At 48.0% G+C, this 20,176-nt stretch overlaps 1 protein-coding gene across 10 annotated transcripts in view; it reads right to left on the bottom strand.

Annotated features, from left to right (window-relative positions):
* Positions 1 to 20,176, bottom strand: part of GAS7 (growth arrest specific 7) — a 299,071-nt gene that overhangs the window by 108,994 nt on the left and 169,901 nt on the right. For all 10 annotated transcript variants that reach the window (XM_030922603.1, XM_030922610.1, XM_030922613.1 and 7 more), the window contains one exon: positions 6,830 to 6,950. In XM_030922603.1, the coding sequence (XP_030778463.1) occupies positions 6,830 to 6,950 (121 nt within the window). The remainder of the gene's footprint in view (positions 1 to 6,829; positions 6,951 to 20,176) is intronic.

The raw sequence follows: 20,176 nt of genomic DNA, 5'->3' as shown, positions 1-20,176 counted from the left end.
GACTTCCCATCCTCCTGAACTGTGATCAGTAAATTTCCATTGTTTATGTCATCCAGTCTATGGTATTTTGTTATTGCAGCCTGCACAGACTAAGACAGTCTCCTTAACACTAGCTGAGGTCCCTGGATGGGGAAGGCTATTGATAATAGCTCACTATCCATGCACTAAATACAACCCAAACCATCAGCAATACAGTCAACTTTTGGTGGGAATGGAGAGCTTCCCTGGATAGTGCAAGACAAGTGATGTCCTGATACCAAAACCCCGGGAGTTCCTGGGGCTGAACTGAAGGCCACTGTGCATAATGAAATTTCCAGAGAGCCACAAGAAAGATGGGGACTTCCCAAAGTCCACGGAGCACGCTCTGATGGCGTTGGCGAGTTTATATGAAAGCAACAGCATTACTGCATTAACCACTGAAACTTCCTGTTAGCCATCTGGCCCAACGCCGTTTACTAAATAATCCGTGCTTTCCCCAGTGATTTAAAACATCACTCTTATCATAAACCTGAACTATATTTCAGTCTGTCTCTGACTTGCCCTCCCTGACCATCTTTTCTCCCTTGCCTTTTATGGCATTACCTTCTCCTGGATTCCTCGGATCTCTGAAAATTCCTTCAAAGCCTCCTTGGCTGCTGCCTTAAACATGTGCTGCAAGGGCCTGGGTGATCTTCTACATCCTCATCACTTCACCTCTCTGCTGATGAAATGCAAATCCTGGGCCACGCTGTGTGGCTGGGCAGGTTGGTCACTGATCAACGGCGGCCGGGCCAACGGGGCAAGGAGGGGCAAACTCCATTCTACTCTCTGCATGCCAGGCCGTGTACCCACATGGGTCCCTAAGTTCCCACCTCCAGCTCAGAAGTCCTCTAAGTCACACTGCAGCTATCCGAACACCAGCCATCTCTCCCTGAACGCACACCAGGGAACCACGCACTCGGCATGGACTCATTTTCTTTCTTCCTAACCTGTTCCTCCTTTGAATACCCTATACTCACTGCACGGTCCCATCACACAAGGCAGAAAACCCGGAGGAATCCAGGCACTCCCAGTCCCTGACCTGCCACATCCTGTCTGACAGATTCTACCTCCTCCTCTCCCAGCCACTGCTGTAGAATTGGTGTTTGACCTCATTATTTCTCCTCTCATTTAGTCTGTCAGCCTCCATGCTTACTGGCCTTAAAGCCTTCGCTCTGCCGCACAAGCAACCTTGCCACAATATTCTGATCATGTCTCGCCATCGCCTGGAAATTTCCCATGGATTCCCACTGCCTACATGATAAAGACCTGACTCCTCAAAATGCCTCAAGGCCCCTGACTCTCTCTCTCACCTCTTTGTTCCTTAACCAATGCCAAACACATCCGCTGTTTCTCTCTCGCTGCCTGGTCTTTACTTACGCTGTAACCTTGGCTTGGAGTGCCTGAGTCAAGGCTGCCCCCTCCCGCCCTGCCAAGACTTGGTTGATATTCAGATAAAGTTGACTACTCCCTTCCTGGAGCCCCCACATTTCCGCACCAATACTTGTAACACTTATAGGTTTATATGTGTCTCTGGCCCTATTAGAACTGCAGCTTTTGCGATTAGAGACAGCATCTAATTTGATTTTGGATCCCCAGAGCTTGGTTCAGTGGCTAGCACTGTGACAACCTCATCCACAAAATCCTAAATGGATGTGAAAATAAGCAGATTAGCCAGCCAGGCGTGGTGGCTCACGCCTGTAATCCCAGCACTTTGGGAGGCTGAGGCGGGTGGATCATGAGGTCAGGAAATCGAGACCATCCTGGCCAACATGGTGAAACCCCATCTCTACTAAAAATACGAAAATTAGCTGGGCGTGGTGGCACGTGCCTGTAATCCCAGCTACTTGGGAGGCTGAGCCAGGAGAATCACTTGAACCAGGGAGTTGGAGGTTGCAGTGAGCCAAGATTGCGCCACTGCACTCCAGCCTGGCAACAGAACAAGACTCTCAAAACAAGAAAAGGTAAAAAAAAAAAAAAAAAAGAAAACAAGCAGATTACCAAGGCAAGGTAATACAAATGTAAATTAGACTTTCAACTGGCTATAGGTGTAAAAACGGAGATAGAACACCTATTATCCCCTGGCACCCTCTGGAATAGAAGAGATTAGGGATAAAGAGAGAAAGATTAGAAGTGTCTGGAAGAAAGGTAGACAGACAAAGAGGAAGAGAAAAATGGCCTGTTTAGAACCAGGACTGTACTTTCTGGGCACTGGGCTGGCATGTGGATGAAATGCCACCTGGAGAGAGACAGAGCAAAGATGCTGAAGCAAGGGGCCGGGCAGAAAGGCAGATGCAGCCGGCCCAGCAGTGAGGAGGCACAAGCTCAGGTGCCTCCAAGAGTCAGGAGGTAAGATAAACATGAGTGGCTATTCTCATAGATGCCTTCCTGCAGAAAGGTAGGCAGATTAAAAAATATTTAAAACATCCCTACAGCCAAATCAAACAAGTCTAAGAAACGATTCCAGAGGAGAATCAGAAAGATAGCTGCTTTCCTTCTCCCTTAGACTATCGAGCAGAATTATTAATATGATGTTCAAGGGCTGCATGATCCCTACAAACACAGCTGACTCTTTGCCACCAGTAAGACACTCCCCATCCCCTACCCCTTCCATACCTTTCCTATCCTGCAGCTTCCTCCTCCAGGAAGCCTCCCTGATTCCCTAGGGTCTCTCTGTGACATGCTCTTAAAACACCCTGGACTCCTGCTTCACAACCCTTTCCTGATTGAATCAAATAGGTTTTCACTGAGATTCTGTTCCCACTGTAAGAAGATAAACACTTTGAGGGCAGAGACTTTGTTCTTATTAAATCCCCAGTATCCCAAGACTCACTCTGCCTGGTACATATTTGAGGTTCAAACTATGTGCTGAATGAATGATTCAGTCAAACAGATAAACAATGAGTTAAGGCCGGGTGTGGTGGCTTGCACCTACAATCCCAGCACTTTGGGAGGCCGTGGTGGGAGGATCACGAGGTCAGGAGATGGCGACCATTCTGGCTAACACGGTGAAACCCCGTCTCTATTAAAAGTACAAAAAAAAAAAAAAAAAAAAAGTTGGGCATGGTGGCAGGCATCTGTAGTTCCAGACACTTGGGAGGCTGAGGCAGGAGAATGGCGTGAAGCTGGGAGGCGGAGCTTGCAGTAAGCCGAGATCATGCCACTGTGCTCCAGCCTGGGTGACAGAGCAAGACTGCTTCAAAAAAAAAAAAGAGTTAAACAAGTAATGAATAAAAACTGGCATAATATATCTAGAATGTAAGACCAAGGTAGGTGCTGGGATTATTTTTAGCATAAAAGAGAAGGGGAGAGTCGAGCACGGTAGCTCATGCCTATAATCTCAGCACTTTGGGAAGCAGAGGCAGAAGCCAGAAGTTTGGGATCAGCCTAGGCAACATACTGAAACCCTGTCTCTACTACCAAAAAAAAAAACACACAAAAAACAAAACTGGTTTTAGGCACAGTGGCTCACGCCTGTAATCCCAACACTTTGGAAGGTCAAGGCCAGTGTATCAGTAGATTACTTGAGGCCAAGAATTCAAGACCAGCCTGGGCAACATGGCAAAACTTCATCTCTGCAAAAAGCCAGGGGTGTTGACACGTGCCTGTAATCCCAGCTACTCAGGAGGCTGCAGTGGGAGGGTCACTTAAGCCCAGGAAGTTGAGGCTGCAGTGAGCCACGATCGTGCCACTGCACTCCAGCCTGGGCAACAGAGTGAGACCCTGTTGCAAATAAATAAATAAACAAAAAAATCAGCCTGGCGTGATGACACATGCCTGTAATCCCAGCTACTCAGGGGGCAGAGATAGGAGGAGTGCTTGAGTCCAGGAGGTTGAGGTTGCAGTGAGCCATGATCGTGCCACTGTACTCTAGCCTGGGCAACAGAGTGAGATTCTGTCTAAATAAATAAATAAAGAGAGGAAGGGCAAATAGGGCAAGTCCTCGTGGAGCCAAGAGACAGCCTGAAGCAGGGCCCGAGGGACCACCTGGTCAAACCAACTATCATATGGCCCAGTGAACTTGCCAACGAAAATCGTCTTTTACATTTTTGTTTGTTTGTTTTCTTGAGACAGAGTATTGCTCTTGTTGCCCAGGCGGGAGTGCAATGGCGTGATCTTGGCTCACTGCAACCTCCACCTCCCGGGTTCAAGCAGTTCCCCTGCCTCAGCCTCTCGGGTAGCTGGGACTACAGGTAAGCACCAACACATCCAGATAATTTTGATATTTTTAGTAGAGACTGGGTTTCACCATGTTGGCCAGACTGGTCTGGAACTCCTGACCTCAAGTGATCCACCCACCACGGCCTCCCAAAGTGCTGGGATTACAGGCGTGAGCCACCACACCTGGCCGGAACAATGATATTTTATAACACACACAAGTTATTTGAAATTCCTATTTTGGGATCCATAGATAAAGTTTTATTGGAACACAGCTACATTCATTTGTTTACCTATCATCCAGGGCTGCTTTCATGCTGTGACAGTAGAGCTGAGTGGCTGGGACGGAGACCACATGACCCTCAAAGCCTAACTACTGGCTACGTGGCCCTTTACAGAAAAAGTTCACTGACCCCTGGCCTGGAGTCTCCATGGGATCACTATATCCCAGAACCCATAAGAAAGCTCCCACCAGTGGCATTTGCTAAATTCTGAGTCCCAGAAAAAAAGCTGCCAGACACTGTCTATTGATATAAATGTGACTTAAACATCCATTAATAGAATGCTGGTGAAATTAATAGCATACCCACGCAATGGATTACTACATCGCTGTTTAAAAGAATGAGTTAGACTGAAATGTACAAAGTATAGAAAGATGTCCACATACACTGTCAAAGTAATTTAAAGGACAACATAGACAATATTTTCCAAATTAGTTTAAAAGAATAAATGTACATATGTTTAAAAGGTGAGACCAGGGATTATTTTTTATTTCAAATCCTTTTGTGCTTACTGAATTTTTTACCCTGAGAATAAACTCTTCTCTAACTTAAAAAAAGATAAAGATGCTGACATTCAGAAAGCCATTTTCCCCCATGCCCCTTTGCAATAGAGTAGGTTAGTTGAGACAATAATGGATCCAAATGATTCACATCCCCTGGCAACCTGACCTTCCAAAAATCTGGATCCAATGTTGTCCCAAATAACTGATGATCTCATGATCCTATGGTCCAAATTCTGTGTTTTGCATACATAGACACACTCTTCTCCGAAACTTCAAGTCTTCGGTAACAGTGCAAAGCTGTTCATGTGTTTGTTTTGAGGAAGTGTAAGATTAGAATGGTCAGAAATAGTCTTACTTCCCTTTTCCTAGAAACTTCATTACCTCTTCTACTAGATCACCCCTCTTGAGCCTGCAGAAGGTCAGGTTGCCAGGGGATACGAATAAACCAACTGCCCTCTTTGTGTGTCTGCTAAACAGTAGCTGGCTCCCCTGTCACTAGGAGCCCCTCCTGGTGCAGGCTTATAATCATCAGCTGCAGTAACGATACTCGCAGGTGGGAAGGGGTGGTCATGTAGTCAGGTGGGCACAGAGGAGTGAGGCCAAGGCTGAGCCAGCAGGTGGATTTGGGTAGGAGTTTCGTCTTCTGCCTCGGCACGCATGTCTATGATCCCCACTAAATCTAACTTTGCTTGGTTTAAATCCTCTCAGTTCTTTCATGGTAATTTCTTTTTTTTTTTTTTTTTTCCTTGAGACGGAGTCTCGCTCTGTCGCCCAGGCTGGAGTGCAGTGGTGCGATCTCGGCTCACTGTAAGCTCCACCTCTCGGGTTCACGCCATTCTCCTGTCTCAGCCTCCAGAGTAGCTGGAACTACAGGCGCCCGCCACCACGCCCGGCTAATTTTTTGTATGTTTAGTACAGACGGGGTTTCACTGTGTGAGCTAGGAAGGTCTCGATCTCCTGACCTTGTGATCCGCCCGCCTCGGCCTCCCAAAGTGCTGGGATTACAGGCGTCAGCCACCACGCCCGGCCTCTCATGGTAATTTCTTTGGGGAGTCATGGAGGTCAAGACACAGCTCTGTTTAGCTGGTTTGCCCTGTCCTGCCCTGCCCAAGACCACAGCCTGCAATAGTGCCTTCTATTCACCTTGTTACAGAACCTGCCACGCAGTGCACTCCCTTTTACAGACCATCTACAGCCAACTCCTGGGGATCCTGGGGTCATTTGAAGTCCCAGGAGGTCTCTAATGATTGGGGGCATTGAGGTGTGGTCCTATTCAACTCAGAAATGCACGTGGAAACTGTACTATTTGATGGTACAGTACCCCCAGCATTTCCCAAACAACATCCGGAGAAACACCAGCCAGTGAGATACTTAAGGAAAAAGATGATGTTGTAGTGAAATTAGGGAAACCTCGCATTTGCAATCCCCATTTTGAAGCTTCAAGATCATTCAAACCTTCCAAATTCCAAGAGATCATGCAGTGGCTTCGCCTCATTCATTTTACCCAAACCAGCTGTTGACCACAGAACCTTTTGACCACAGAACCTTTTGAGATATCTTTGAGCAAACACACCCCCAGACGAAGAGGTTGGGTTTAACACAGATACCCAGGGTGGACGTGAGGGTCCAAGGAGGACTCAAACCATTAAGGGCAGCCTTCTTTCCAAGATACTCCCAGAACTACACACCCAGACGTGCACCCCTACCACCCAGCACGGTGGGAGGAGTCAGACCCTGCAGGCCCTTAGCATAGACTTAAGAAGAAAAAGCCCCCAAACAGAGAGGTGAAGAAGGGTGAAAAAACCTGCCCCTCTAGACAGCCTAAACGCCAGGGGGTCGGTGCAGGATGCTCCCCCAAGCGGCACTCACCATTGGTGGTCGTGTTGACATAGTACCGCCGGCCCTGAGGTGACAGGTAGCTTTGCCAGCCAGGTGGAAGGATGACCGTCTGGCTTTCTTCTCCTGGCGGCGGGGGAACCATTCCAGGCTTCTGTCGGAGGAGAAAGAGAAGGTCACACCCATTTGGCATTTTTGCAAGAGTTTTTAAACCAGCAAGGCAGAGGCTGATGAATTCACCCTAGAGTAGCTTGACATTGGGAAGTCTGTGGCCCACAAACCCCTGAGGTCAGAGGCAGCACACATGTAATCTCAGGGGTTGCATGAGCGGTGAGGAGCACCTGAGCTTTCAGAGCCCCTGCACAGGGGACAGCTCCTCTGGGAGCAGAGAGAAAAATGCCATTCAGCTAATGGAGCTGGACTTTCTCCACGGCCCCCTACAAAATCACTCACAGGGTGCTGGGCTTGCAAAGGGGCCCTGTCACTCTACCAGCTCCCACTGTGAAATCTGAAGTCTGAAATTCCCAGACCACAAAGCACAGCAGCAGACAAGGCCCCAGGCTTGCTTTGCAAACCTAGCAGAAGTAATTAATGCAAGTCATCCCACAGCGAGATGCAAAACATTCTATAATAATGCTGAGAATCCATGAAGAGCTGGATGGAGCTTCTCTCGCCAAGGGTCCAGATCACTCTGGCAAAAAGAACTAGGACTCGGAGACAGAAAAGACGCTGACTTCCCATTGTATGCACTTATGTGAGGTTTAATTCTTTCAACCATGTATAGAGTTACTTTTCGTTAAAAAACAAATCAGAGAAAAATGTATATGACATATAAAGAAACTAGATATCGAGTAGACACATAATAAAAAAAACAGCCATGGCTGGGCGCAGTGGCTCATGACTGTAATCCCAGCACTTTGGGAGGCCAAGGCGGGTGGATTGTCTGAGCTCAGGAGTTTGCGACCAGCCTGGGCAACACGGTGAAACTCCATCTCTACTAAAAATACAAACAATTAGCCAGGCGTGGTGGGGTGTGCCTGTAGTTCTAGCTACTCTGGAGGCTGAGGCAGGAGAAGTGCTTGAACCTAGCAGGTAGAGGTTGCAGTGAGCAGAGATCGCACCACTGCAACTCCAGCCTGGGCAACAGAGCAAGACTCCATCTCAAAACAAACAAAAATAAAACAAACAAACAAACAGCCATGATCTCTGGGTGTTGGGATTACAGGCTATTATTATTATTATTATTATTATTTTTTTTTTTTTTTTTTGAGACGGAGTCTCGCTCTGTCATCGCCCAGGCTGGAGTGCAGTGGCTGGATCTCAGCTCACTGCAAGCTCCGCCTCCCAGGTCTATGCCATTCTCCTGCCTCAGCCTCCCGAGTAGCTGGGACTACAGGCGCCCGCCACCTCGCCCGGCTAGTTTTTTGTATTTTTTAGTAGAGACAGGGTTTCACCGTGTTAGCCAGGATGGTCTCGATCTTCTGACCTCATGATCCGCCCGTCTCGGCCTCCCAAAGTGCTGGGATTACAGGCTTGAGCCACCGCGCCCGGCCTACAGGCAATTATTATACTCTCCTTTCTACCTATCTGTTCCACCTAAATTTTCTCCCATACACACAGAAACCAAAGTTGTTAGCTAAAGAACCTTTTAAAATTAGGACAGAGAGTTCAAATGAGCCCATAAGATTGCTATGCCTTTTGAAGTTAATTGATTAAAATCAGAATTCTAGCCACACGAAGAGAGTAGCCATGAATTTCTCAGCAAAGCCAGGGGCTATTCACAAACAGTAAAGGTAATCGGTTCCCAAACGTCCTCAGTATCCCTCAGCTATGCCCATAGTGGTGGTCCCTGGTGACCCCCGCTTAGAGAAACAAGATAACAGAACGAAAGACAGCAGCAGAGACACACAGCTCCCATGCTGCTCTCATGCTTTGTGAAGGTTGCAAAACCACGTGCTGTGGCTTCCCGTGGTGCCCTGCATGTCATCGGAGGGAACGACTAAATCTGAGCTGCTGGGGGACTTTGAGTAAACACAGCCTCCCTTCTGCGTAGCTGTGGTGTAAGTTTCGTAATGAATTTTCACAACTTAATTAAAAGCTTTCCCCTATGCCCCGGACGCTCCGTCTCCTACACCTGCTAACCTGCAGCACCCATTTGATTCCGTATGGAAGACTGTCTTCTAAGAAAGCAGGAGACAGTGAGGTGGACAGCAGCCAGGCTCAACACGGTGTGGCATCCCACCAGGGTCCCAGGTTACTGTCTCACCAGCACGTCCAGGAAGCACAAGCCCACGTCTGGGCAGGTTTACCTGTGCCTCCACACTGCTGTGGCCTCTCCAGGATTGGAAGATGGCCAAAATACAAGCAAGACAAATAGGATTATAACAAGGTGCGTGCGTGTGTGTGTGTGTGTGTGTGCATGCACGCGTGCATGTTGAGAGAAAGAGAGAAGTATCTCATGTACAGGAGATGTACACTCTGTCCAATGGGATTGGAAATAAAGTCGGCATGGGCGGGGGGCCAGGGGATTAAAAATGAGGGTCAGGGCCGGGTGCAATGACTCACGCTTGTAATCCTAGCACTTTGGGAGGCCGAGGTGGAAGAATGGCTTGAGCCCAGGAGTTTGAGACCAGCCTGGGCAACACAGGAAGACTCCTTCTGCAAATAATTTTTAAAATCAGCCGGGTGTGGTGGCATATGCCTGTGGTCCCAGCTACTCAGGAGGCTGAGGTGGAAGGATCGCCTGAGCCTAGGAGGTTGTTGCAGTGAGCTGTGATCCCACCACGGCACTCCAGCCTGGGTGACAGAGTGAGACCCTGTCTCAAATCAAAGAACAAAAAAATACAACTACAGTGTTTGATGAAAGAGATTCCAGAACCAGAGGGGCAAGATGCCAGGTGTCCTCTCCTTGAGTGAAATATTCTAGTTTCTCCTTCAATCAAACGTGGGAAAGCCGCATTGGTGCTTACCCAAATAACCTGGGAGGAAATGGGAAGGATCAAATACTGACAGGGCCAGAAAAGGGGTGCAGAGACGGGAACCCATAGGCACAGTGAAAACAGGCCTGAGTCTCAAACGACCTTCAGTGCCAATCCTGCCTGGACCGCTTGACAGCCATGTGACCACAGGCTACTGACTCACCAGGCTATTCTCGAATCTGTGAAACGAAGGGTGATAATATGAACCCAGTTGCGGAAGACACTGGAGAGGGTAACAATAAACAACACAGCACCTAGGGTAGCGTCCCATCCTGAGGGATGCGCAATGAATGGGGGTTTCTGCTGGAAGAGCTTCACACAGTCTCTGTCTACGGCGATACCAACCTCCACCCTAGCCTCACCATCCCTCTGTCTGAAATGTCACCATCAACAGTCACTTCTCTGAGATTTCTGTTTCCAATACTACCCTCCTTGGAAGGCAAACACCTGCTGGGGAGGTTAACAGCTTGAGATCTGGCCAGTGCATTCTGGTGAGAGGGCTGGGCAGTGAGGAGACCACTCCTTACAGGGGCTGGAAAGCCAGTGGACCCAACCTGTGACCCTCAGTGTCCCACCCATGAAAGAGCAATAATGATACCATCCCTTCTCCACAAGACACTGATGACCAAGGAGGTCTCCTCCATTCTGTAAATTCAGGACCTTACAGAAGGTGGGAGGCACCCTGATACTGAGTCATGAAGGGCCATGAGATGCTGAAAGAAGGGAGGAGGAGGGGACAGGGGCCACCAGGCCCATCTCCTAATGTGGCTGATGTGGCGAAGGTGGTCTCCACATCTCCCTCCTGCAGGGCCACACTCTGCCTCCATCTCCCGAGGCAGCTGCAGTCCCACCACCTTTCTCTTCTCTTAGAAATAAGTTCCTCCTGATAGCTGACTTTAAAGAAGTCAGAAGTCAAAAGACATGGAGACAACCAGGTATAGACCCAAAAACCTAGAAACAAGCAGTCAAACAAAAACTGATCCATGGATGCTCATAGCAATATCATTCGTAATGGCTAAAAAGTGGAAAAAACTCAAATCTCCATCAACAGATGGATGGATAGTGTAGTACAGACATACAATAGAGTATTATTCAGAAATTTTTAAAAAATGGAGCCGTGATACATGCTACAACATGGATAAACCTTGAATACATTATGCTAAGTGCAAGGAGCCAGACACAAAAGACCACGTATTCTTTGATTTCATTTATATGAAATGCCTGGAATGGGCAGAGCCATAGAGATAGAAATAGATTCGTCTTTTCCAGGGGTCTGGGGAGGGGAGGATGGGTACAGGTTTTCCCTTTGGGGTAATGACAATGTTCCAAAACTGGATCGTGGGAATGGTTGCACAATATCATGAATGCATAAATATCACTGATGGTAAATATTTTGTCATGTGTATTGCACCACAATTTAAAAAAGTTTTGGCTGGGCATGGTGGCTCGCGCCTGTAATCCCAGCACTTTGGGAGGCCAAGGCAGGTGGATCACCTGAGGCCAGGAGTTCAAGACCAGCCTGGCCAACCTGGTGAGACCCTGTCTCTACTAAAAATACAAAAAGTAGCTGGGCATGGTGGCGGGCACCTATAATCCCAGCTACTCGGGAGGCTGAGGCAGGAGAATCACTTGAACCCATGAAGCAGAGGTTGCCGTGAGCCGAGATCGCGCCACTGCACTCCAGCCTGGGTGACAGAGTGAGACTGTTTCAAAAATAAAGAAAAAATTAAAAAATTAAAAAATTTTTACAAGTGTGTTGAAGGCAGAAGTTAGACCTCCCTACCTTCAAGTCCTCACTTAAGGTCCAACAGCACCAGCATTACCTCACCCTTCATGGCCACGGAGGGGCAAAAGCAGCCGGCCCCCAGGCATCCAGAGGATACAGTGTGCATAACCACCCAATAATTAAGGTCTCTCTCAATCTTATTCTTCTAATTAGTTTCCTTCCAAGTTAAATCCTTCCCTTCTCTTCCTTAGTCCTGTGGCTTTTTCCCTTCAATTCTGTCAGCACTTTCCCGTGGGAACTGAACTAGAAGCAGAGGTGACATGGGCCCAGGGGGTTGGGGACAGACCCTACCTGGAAGGAACAAGATCGGAGGTAGCAGGAGTGGGGGTGGGGGAAAATGAAGGAAGTTTTTTCTAACTTGGAAATTCTTGACCTAATACACAGGGTGTCTTTGTGGGAATAATAAAACGCGGCCTCTTCCTCGAGAAGAGACCATCCCTCGGCCAGAGTGCAACCAGGCTCCAGTCCTTCTCCATCCACCCTCACCTGGGCCTCCTTGTTCAGCAGGCAACCTGTTCAATGATACATATGGAAAGCGCATCCTCTAAGAATCTGAGGAAGGCTATGGATCTTCTGTCCCCTAAAATGGGCGCGCGCGCGCGCACACACACACACACACACACACACACACACACACACACACACGCTATTTTATATATAACATCAGGAGGTTTCTAGACTACTTCAGAACCCTACTCTAGAAAGTACTTGAGAAATATCTGAGCTCAGATCCATTTGTATCCATCAATAATGGCTTTTTACCAGTCACCAAGTATCCATAATGCATGCCAGACTGGACTGGGTGCTTTAGACAATCAGCTACTCGTCACAACAAGCCTGCCTCATAGATGGCATTTATCCCTGCTTTAAAACAATGCATCTGAGATGCAGAGGGTTTAATAACTTGCCCAATGTGGCACAGTTAGTTAAATGGTAAAAGCAAACTGCTTAAAAACATCAGCTGGTCAGATGCACTGTCTTATGCCTGTAATCCCAGCGTTTTGGGAGGCTGAGGCAGGAAGATTGCTTGAGGCCAGGAATTCAAGGGCAGCCTGGGCAATGTAGCAAGACCTCATCTCTACACAAAATTAATTAATACAAATAATAGCTTTGTTCTACAGACTTCTATCCAGTTACCTTAAAGGTGGGCCACATCTCTCCCCAGCTATACCTACTGAGCTCTATTTCCCCACCAAGACCACCCGACACCCCAGCTCCTTCCCAAGGAGGATGACGACTCAAGCCTGATCCTCCTGCTTGTCTCCCAGTCCCCAAGTGAGCATATGATGTGCAAAAATATCACCGCCCGCATCCAGGCCGTCACGTTCCCTAGCTGTAGGCTAACTTCCTTGTCTCTTTATTTAAAAAAACAACGCAACCCCCAACATTTTCCCCTTAATGGTGGCTACTGATTCCCTCTTAAAAAAAAAACAAACAAAAAAAAGCAGGCAAGCAAAGTCACCCAGAGATTACAGAAATCAAAAACAAATCCCCCTACAGCAGTGTTTCTCAAAGTCTGTTCACCGCGGGGCACCCCAGCAGTCACCTGGGATGTGAGTTCAAATGCACACTCTCAGGCCTGACTCAATCTCCAGAGCGGCCTGGGAGGCTGCATTTGTAACAATGATCCTGGGTGAGTCCTGTGCTCTGAAGCCACTCCGTTGCAGCGCTAGAGGCAGTGACTGAGAAAAACATCACTTCTGAAATGAAAACTGAGATCATACAATTTGTGCAAGCATGATTTGTAAACAGACAGTGTTGGGCTGCACAGTGACTTATTAAAGAAAAAGATTCTGTCCCATTGCCCCAAACCCTTCAAATAAACTATTTAACAGACAGTGGAGGTTGTCTCTGCAGCCTCCAGGCGGTACAGACCCCGCTACTCCGCTCCCTACCGCTCCCACCATGCTTGAAGCTCAAGTTCAACCTGGGTGCCACCTCCACCTCCGGGACTCTCACCCCTCCGGAGGCTTCTGAGAACACCTGACTCTTACCTTCTCCTAAAGCTGTGAGCAAACGCTACTTGCTGGCGTTAATGGGTGGTCGTCAGACACTCGCTTTAGCAGCCAGATCAGACGGTTTTAAGGTCTCCCGCTCTGCGTCCTCTCACACCCCAAACCCAGAAGCAATAGGAGCTCTAAAGAAAAGCATATCCACAGGGCCCCACACCCCCACTCCCCCCACACCCAGATCTATATATAACAGCTCTGAAGTTGTCAGCCTAACGAGCCACTTTCTGGCAGACCCGTTGCTATGGCAATGCTTGCTAATGAGCCCAGTGCCGTGATTGGCACTGCTTGAAGGCTCCTCCACAAAGGACTCTCCAGCAAGTTCTCTCTTCCCCAACCACGGAGGCAGCCGGACACCCAGAAGCAGCCAGGGCATGGCTGGGCACGCCTGGGAGGGTTGAGTCTCGGAGTAGTCCTGGACTCAGCAGCCAGGAGTGGTCCCACTGCCAGCTCTGCACTCCTCAGGGAGTCAACCAATTACTAATGGGGCTGCCAGGGCCCACCAGGACGATCAAGACCCAGCAGGGCTGGAGACTGCCAGTTCACTCCCACGTCATGCCTTCCTGGTGGACACCTGTTTAGGGTAGGCGGACTCCTACACAGAGCTGGGAACAGCTACCCAAGAACGACAGTCTCCTCCGACTCTGGGTTAAGACACAAATCAAGCAACAGTGACATCACCAGCCCCAGAGTCTGTGTCTCTAAGAATACTGGGCGCATTTCCTGTCTCATGGGTGAAAGCATTGCACTCCCCAACTCCAGCAGCCTTTCTGGCCATACTCGGAAATTTCAGAAGCTAGTAGGGGACCCCTGGCACTGTCACAGCACATCCTGAGGACTGCAGTCTTTGCCAGTAGTTATACAGGAGACAGGCTGGACCCTGACAGGGTCTTCATTTTCTTTTAAAGGTCAGGGATTCAGCAACTTGGCCTGGAAGGAGGAGGTTGAAGGAGCTGCCATATCAACAAAGAAATAAACTATAAGATTCGGGAAGACACGGCCATGTCCCTATCTCTTTCTTCATAGCTTTAATCTCGGCACAGTGCCCAGAACAATGAATGAATGAATGAATGAATGAATGAATGAATGAGAAAGAAAGAAAGAAAGAGAAAGAAAAGAGAGAAAGAGAGAAAAAGAGAAAGAGAGAAAGGAAGGAAAAGGAAGGAAGGAAGGAAGGAAGAAGGAGAAGGAAGGAAGAAGAGAAAGGAAGAAAGGAAGGAAGAATGAAGGAAGGAAAGAGAAAGAGGAAAGAAGGAAAGAGGGAAGGAAAGAAGAAAGAAAAAGAGGAACAAGAAAGCCAGAAAGACGGGAAAAGGAAAGAAAGAACACGAAGGCAGGGATGAAAAAGAAAGTACATAAGTCGGGGAGAGGAGGATGGAAGAGGGAGGGAGGGAGGGAGGGGAGGGGGGGAGGGGAGGGGAGGGAAGGGAAGGGAAGGGGAGAAGGGAAGGAAAGAAGAAAGAAGGAAAGAAAAGAAAAAGAAAGAGAGAGAGAGAAAGAAAGAAAGAAGGAAGGAAGCTATGATTGTGTCACTGCACTCCAGCCAACAGAGTCAGACACTGTCTCAAACAAATACATTCCTGTTCCTTATACATTATCTGGTCTCAGGTATTTTGTTAAAGCTGCACAAATGGGGAGGAGGGAGACAAGATAATATGTATCGTTTCTGTTATTGCAGAAAATAGATTGAGGAAGAACATCCAGAAGCCTCAAGAGAAACACAAACTTTTCATTATGATCTCGTATAATATCTAGAAGAAACATCTCAGAAAAGTATCCAGCAACCTCAACAAAGGGCAGGAAGATACAACATCTATGACATAAGAGCAAAATCTCCTAAAAGAACAAAACAAGGCAAGTTGGTTTGAAAAAAAAAAAAAAGCCAAAATGGTATAAAAAAGGAACAGGAAATGATAAAAATTATAGGGAAGTTTGAAAGGTTGTAACAGAAGGAAAATGCACATTGGTTGCAATAAAACATAGAATTAGCACTGCCAAACAAAGTGAATTGGTTATGTACAAAACAAACAAGAACTGCTTTTTCCCCAGAATGCAAAGGAAATGGGAAAAATGCAAATGTGAGGACAGAACAGCAAACCAAGATATGGATACTGGGTTGTTCCTGAAGAGGAGATCAGCAGAAAAGCTCTAACAGAAAAGAAAGAATAAATAAAGGTTGATGGAGAGGAAAGTTCCCGAGCTGGGCTGCACGGGAGGTCCTACGCTGTTCAAGGCAAAGTGGATTTCAAAAGACCAACAAGCAGACATATCCTAACAACATATTTACACAGCAAAGATAAGGCTAAAAGTCCTGTAATCATTTACGTGGGAAGACCAGTGCAAGAATAAAAAGAAGGCTGGTCTCAAACTTCTCTAGAGCCGCATCTCAAAAGACGCCTCCGGTGCATGATAAGAAAAATACTAAGACCTTGGCCGGGCGCGGTGGCTCAAGCCTGTAATCCCAGCACTTTGGGAGGCCGAGACGGGCGGATCACGAGGTCAGGAGATCGAGACCATCCCGGCTAACACGGTGAAACCCCGTCTCTACTAAAAAAATACAAAAAACTAGCCGGGCGAGGTGGCGGGCACCTGTAGTCTCAGCTACTCGGGAGGCTGAGGCAGGAGAATGGCGTAAACCCGGGAGGCGGAGTTTGCAGTGAGCTGAGATCTGGCCACTGCACTCCAGCCTGGGTGACAGAGTGAGACTCCTTCTCAAAAAAAAAAAAAAAAAAAAAAAAAAAAAAAAGAAAAATACTAAGACCTTTATTGGTAGCCAAGCTGTCTTTCACGAGGGAAGGCAACAGAAACACATTCTTCTAGAGACAAGGACTCATGTCCTCCTTAGTAAACATACGTAAAGGATGTGCTCCAACTGCCTGAAAGAACAAGACCAACAGAGGTGAAGAATGAAGAAATCATGGCACAAAAGGATCCAGGCTGTACGCTGAAAGCAGCTTACAGAAATGCATATGTAATTATGAATCTAGTTATACAATCATGTATACATGTTGCTATTCTCAACATATACTGTAAAAAAATGAAATTATAACCTGAGTCTGGCTGGGTGCGGTGGCTCATGCCTATAATCCTAACATTTTGGGAGTCCAAGGTAGAGGAGTTCACGACCAACCTGGGCAACACAGCAACTCCATCGCCACAAAAATTTTAAAAATTAGCCAGACGTGGTGGTGCACACCTTTTGTCCCAGCTACTAGGGAAGCTGAGGCAAGAGGATTACTTGAGCCCAGGAGTTCGAGGTCACAGTGAGCCACATTTGTACCCTGTTCTCCAGCCTGCAGCAGCAGAGACCCTGTCTCAAAAAACAAAACAAAACCCTCCACTTAAAAAAATACGCTAGGCCAGGCGCTGTGGCTCACACATGTAATCCCAGCACTTTGGGAGGTCGAGGCGGGTGGATTGCTTGAGGTCAGGAGTTCGAGACTAGCCTGGCCAACATGGTGAAACCCCGTCTCTACTAAAATATAAAAATTAGCTGGGCGTGGTGGCGTGCGCCTGTAATTCAGCTACCAGGGAGGCTGGGACAGGAGAATTGCTTGAACTCAGGAGGTGAAGACTGCAGTGAGCTGAGATCATGCCACTGCACTCCAGCCCGGGTGACAGAGCGAGACTCCATCTCAAAATAATAAAAATAAAAATAATATGTACTAGAAGAGATCAAGAGGCAGGAGGAACACTGAGATCATGAGAACACTGAGGGAGATGGAAAGAAAACGTTGCCCTTCCTCCCATCCCAATAATGAAGCATCCATGTCCTACTGCCCCTCCTGCCAAATATCAGGTATCAGGTACCTGACCTGCCCAGTTGGCATCCATCCTCTGTCCTTGTTTCTCAAGTCCACTCTTGTCTCTTCCTAGAAACTGACAGGTTCTCAACCAGAGGGAACACAACAGAGGGAAGGGGCCTTGAAGACCCAAGCCCCCGGTGCTGTGAGTCTTTTGAGTCTTGTCTCTACCGGGTTGTATTGGCCCCGAGGGCAGTCAGCTTCCACGGGGAATCCCGAGCCCTGGAATCTATTCAGGTACATATGTTGGGACCAAAGCACTTTGTGGATTGAAGGAAAAAATCAGTAGGAACCCAGGGCTTTCCAAAGACCTCATTTGAAACACCTGTTTGGCTTCGTAAGCCCTCAAAGGGTTCCCAGGGCCAAAACACAGAGAAGAGCATGTGGCTATTTCTGGGCCTGGGCCTGAGCATGACCATGTCCTGTGGCACTGTGGTTGGACCCGTGTGAAAAGGGGGTCAGGTGCATGAGGCACATCTGCAGCTCTTACTAGCAAGAAGCCAATGAGCCAGGAGGGTCGCCTTCCTTTCTTCCAGTTTTCTACGTGCAAAATTTGTCGGAGGCTTTACCAGAGTCCTCTGCGTGTCGCCTCAAATCCTTCTTATTAGAAATCACCTGGTGAGCAGGGCTGTCCCCTTGAATTCATAAAAGCAATTTCTCAAATGAGGCTTTAGTCATGTAGATGCAAACGTCCTCAGGCCTCTTCCAAACCTGGCACTGTCCAAGTGTCCTCGGGCCTCACTATTTGGGGTAGATCGATGAATGGGGTGACAATGGATGTGGCAGCAATCATCTATATCTCGCTGGTTTGAATCCCCCACTTGCTCACATCAGACGCCCACCCCCACCAGCCTCCTTGGACGAATCTAAAAGTGACTTGCTTGGGCTCCCCATCCAGGTTGCAACTCCAGTCCCCATGGAGTGTCCGGCATACTCTTCTTCATCTGCATTAGCTACTTCCCCCCCACCAACACCATCACTGTCCTCTGTCTACGAAGTGGCAAGAAGAAGCCTCACACTGTGGTTGTCACTGGCACCCACCCTAAGAGGTGGACATTAGGGCCGTGGGAGTTTTCTCCCAGCCGTGGGTCTGAAGGCCGAACCACTTGGGACACTCCAGACCTATCCAGCTGCTGGTAGGTCTGGCAAGAGTCGCAGCCACCCTGGAAGCCCCCAGCACATCCCTGAGGGCCAGTCAATTCATGGGGTATACTTGTCAAGACTGAGCAGGGAGAGGACACAGAACAATAGACTCTGTATTTTCTGACCCTATAAAGAAATGGAGTGATCTGGTTAACCAGGAATTTTGATGAACATAATTACAGCGCAGTCCATGCGGCAAGGATACAGGAAGTCAACCCTTCAACCCGCACAGGGAAACTTGCCAGGCTGGAAACACGGAGTCTCTGGGGGACAAGGATTGATGAAAAGATTTGCAAATGATCCTGCAAACTGCAAGGATGAGTTGGATGGCCCCTCCTGGGTCAGAAGCCATGTCACAGCCTTGAAACACCCAAGAATCAAGCGGTCAGCAGAGGGTAGAAAAGAAACGCCTTCTATGTGGGCCTTGCAGAACCCCTGTTCCTGCATGACCCTTCCTCCTTTGACTCTGGAGAATGAGATTTTTATGGTGGTTGCACCTGCTGTCCCAGTGTAAGACAGAAGGGCCAGTTAACAGGGTTCCAGAGACAAAGGAAGAAATGAGGAAAACTCGGAATGTGAGCACATTTCTTGCATCTGAGATGGCTGGTCCTTTTCATTGGTGGCATCTCCCCAGCGGCACCATACGGCATGATGGGGATCTGAGAGACGCCCACTCTGCAGCATGTTTTGGAAGAATCTCAGCATTGACGAACCAGCGTGATTGTGCCACCAAATATCAGAGTCACTCTTCTGGCCTCTGATAGAGGGGTTTGGAGCAGGTACCTAAAGGCCTTTTGACTGTGTTTTAGAACCACAGGATCTGGGGTGGAGGACCTGGGGCGTCATCCCACAAGCACTCCTGAAATATAGAGAACAGTTCTAGAAATAGTAAGGAAAGCAGCAACTGCTTCCCCACCTTGAAGCCTGGAGAGGTTGGGAAACCCTAGAAAAAAAAAAAAAAACCTGCATTTTGTTCCATTCCAAGGTCTCTGTGGTCCTGATGTTTCAGTACAATTAAAAATGTAATTATTAAATGGCAAGGTAGTCATTTAATAGTCCCAGTAGCCGGTTCCAGCTTCCGGCTTCCAAGCCAGAAAACCTGAATGACTGTGCTCACCGGCTTTTGATTAACAGACACATTTTACTCAAACTCTCCATTTCCTGATGAACTGTTGAGGAATGTTGCTTCTTTCCTCCTCCCCCTTCCCGAGCAGAATAAAAATAGTGTGGGCCATTCTGATATCCTACCCCCAACTCAGGATGACAAAAGCATTAGGAGACAGCACACAGGCGTAGGCATACGAAGGTGCTGTGCTCCCAGACAGCGAGATGTGATGTGTGCAATTATCTTAGCCTCTCCGGGCTTCTGTTTCCTCATCTGTAACATAGGGGGATTGCCAGTCGCGAACACTGTGGTCCTATAACCCATGCATGGGATGGTTTTCGTAACACAGCCTAAAACCACAAGGAAAATATCAAGGCAGTTAAATGTCCAGCTCAGCTTCCAAGAACAGCAGTCACATAAACAAGAGACGATAGAGGCCTGACGAGACACAAATCTTCATGAAATATTGCTTTGCTTGCTGCAAGCTTCCCTCCAAACACTTCTGGGCTCTGAAGAGAAAGAGGCCTCCAGCTCTTTTGGTCTAGATACCCTTTCA

The sequence above is a fragment of the Rhinopithecus roxellana genome, chromosome 19, assembly GCF_007565055.1.
Source record: "Rhinopithecus roxellana isolate Shanxi Qingling chromosome 19, ASM756505v1, whole genome shotgun sequence".
Taxonomy (NCBI): domain Eukaryota; kingdom Metazoa; phylum Chordata; class Mammalia; order Primates; family Cercopithecidae; genus Rhinopithecus; species Rhinopithecus roxellana.
This window is presented reverse-complemented; position numbering and strand designations above follow the sequence as displayed.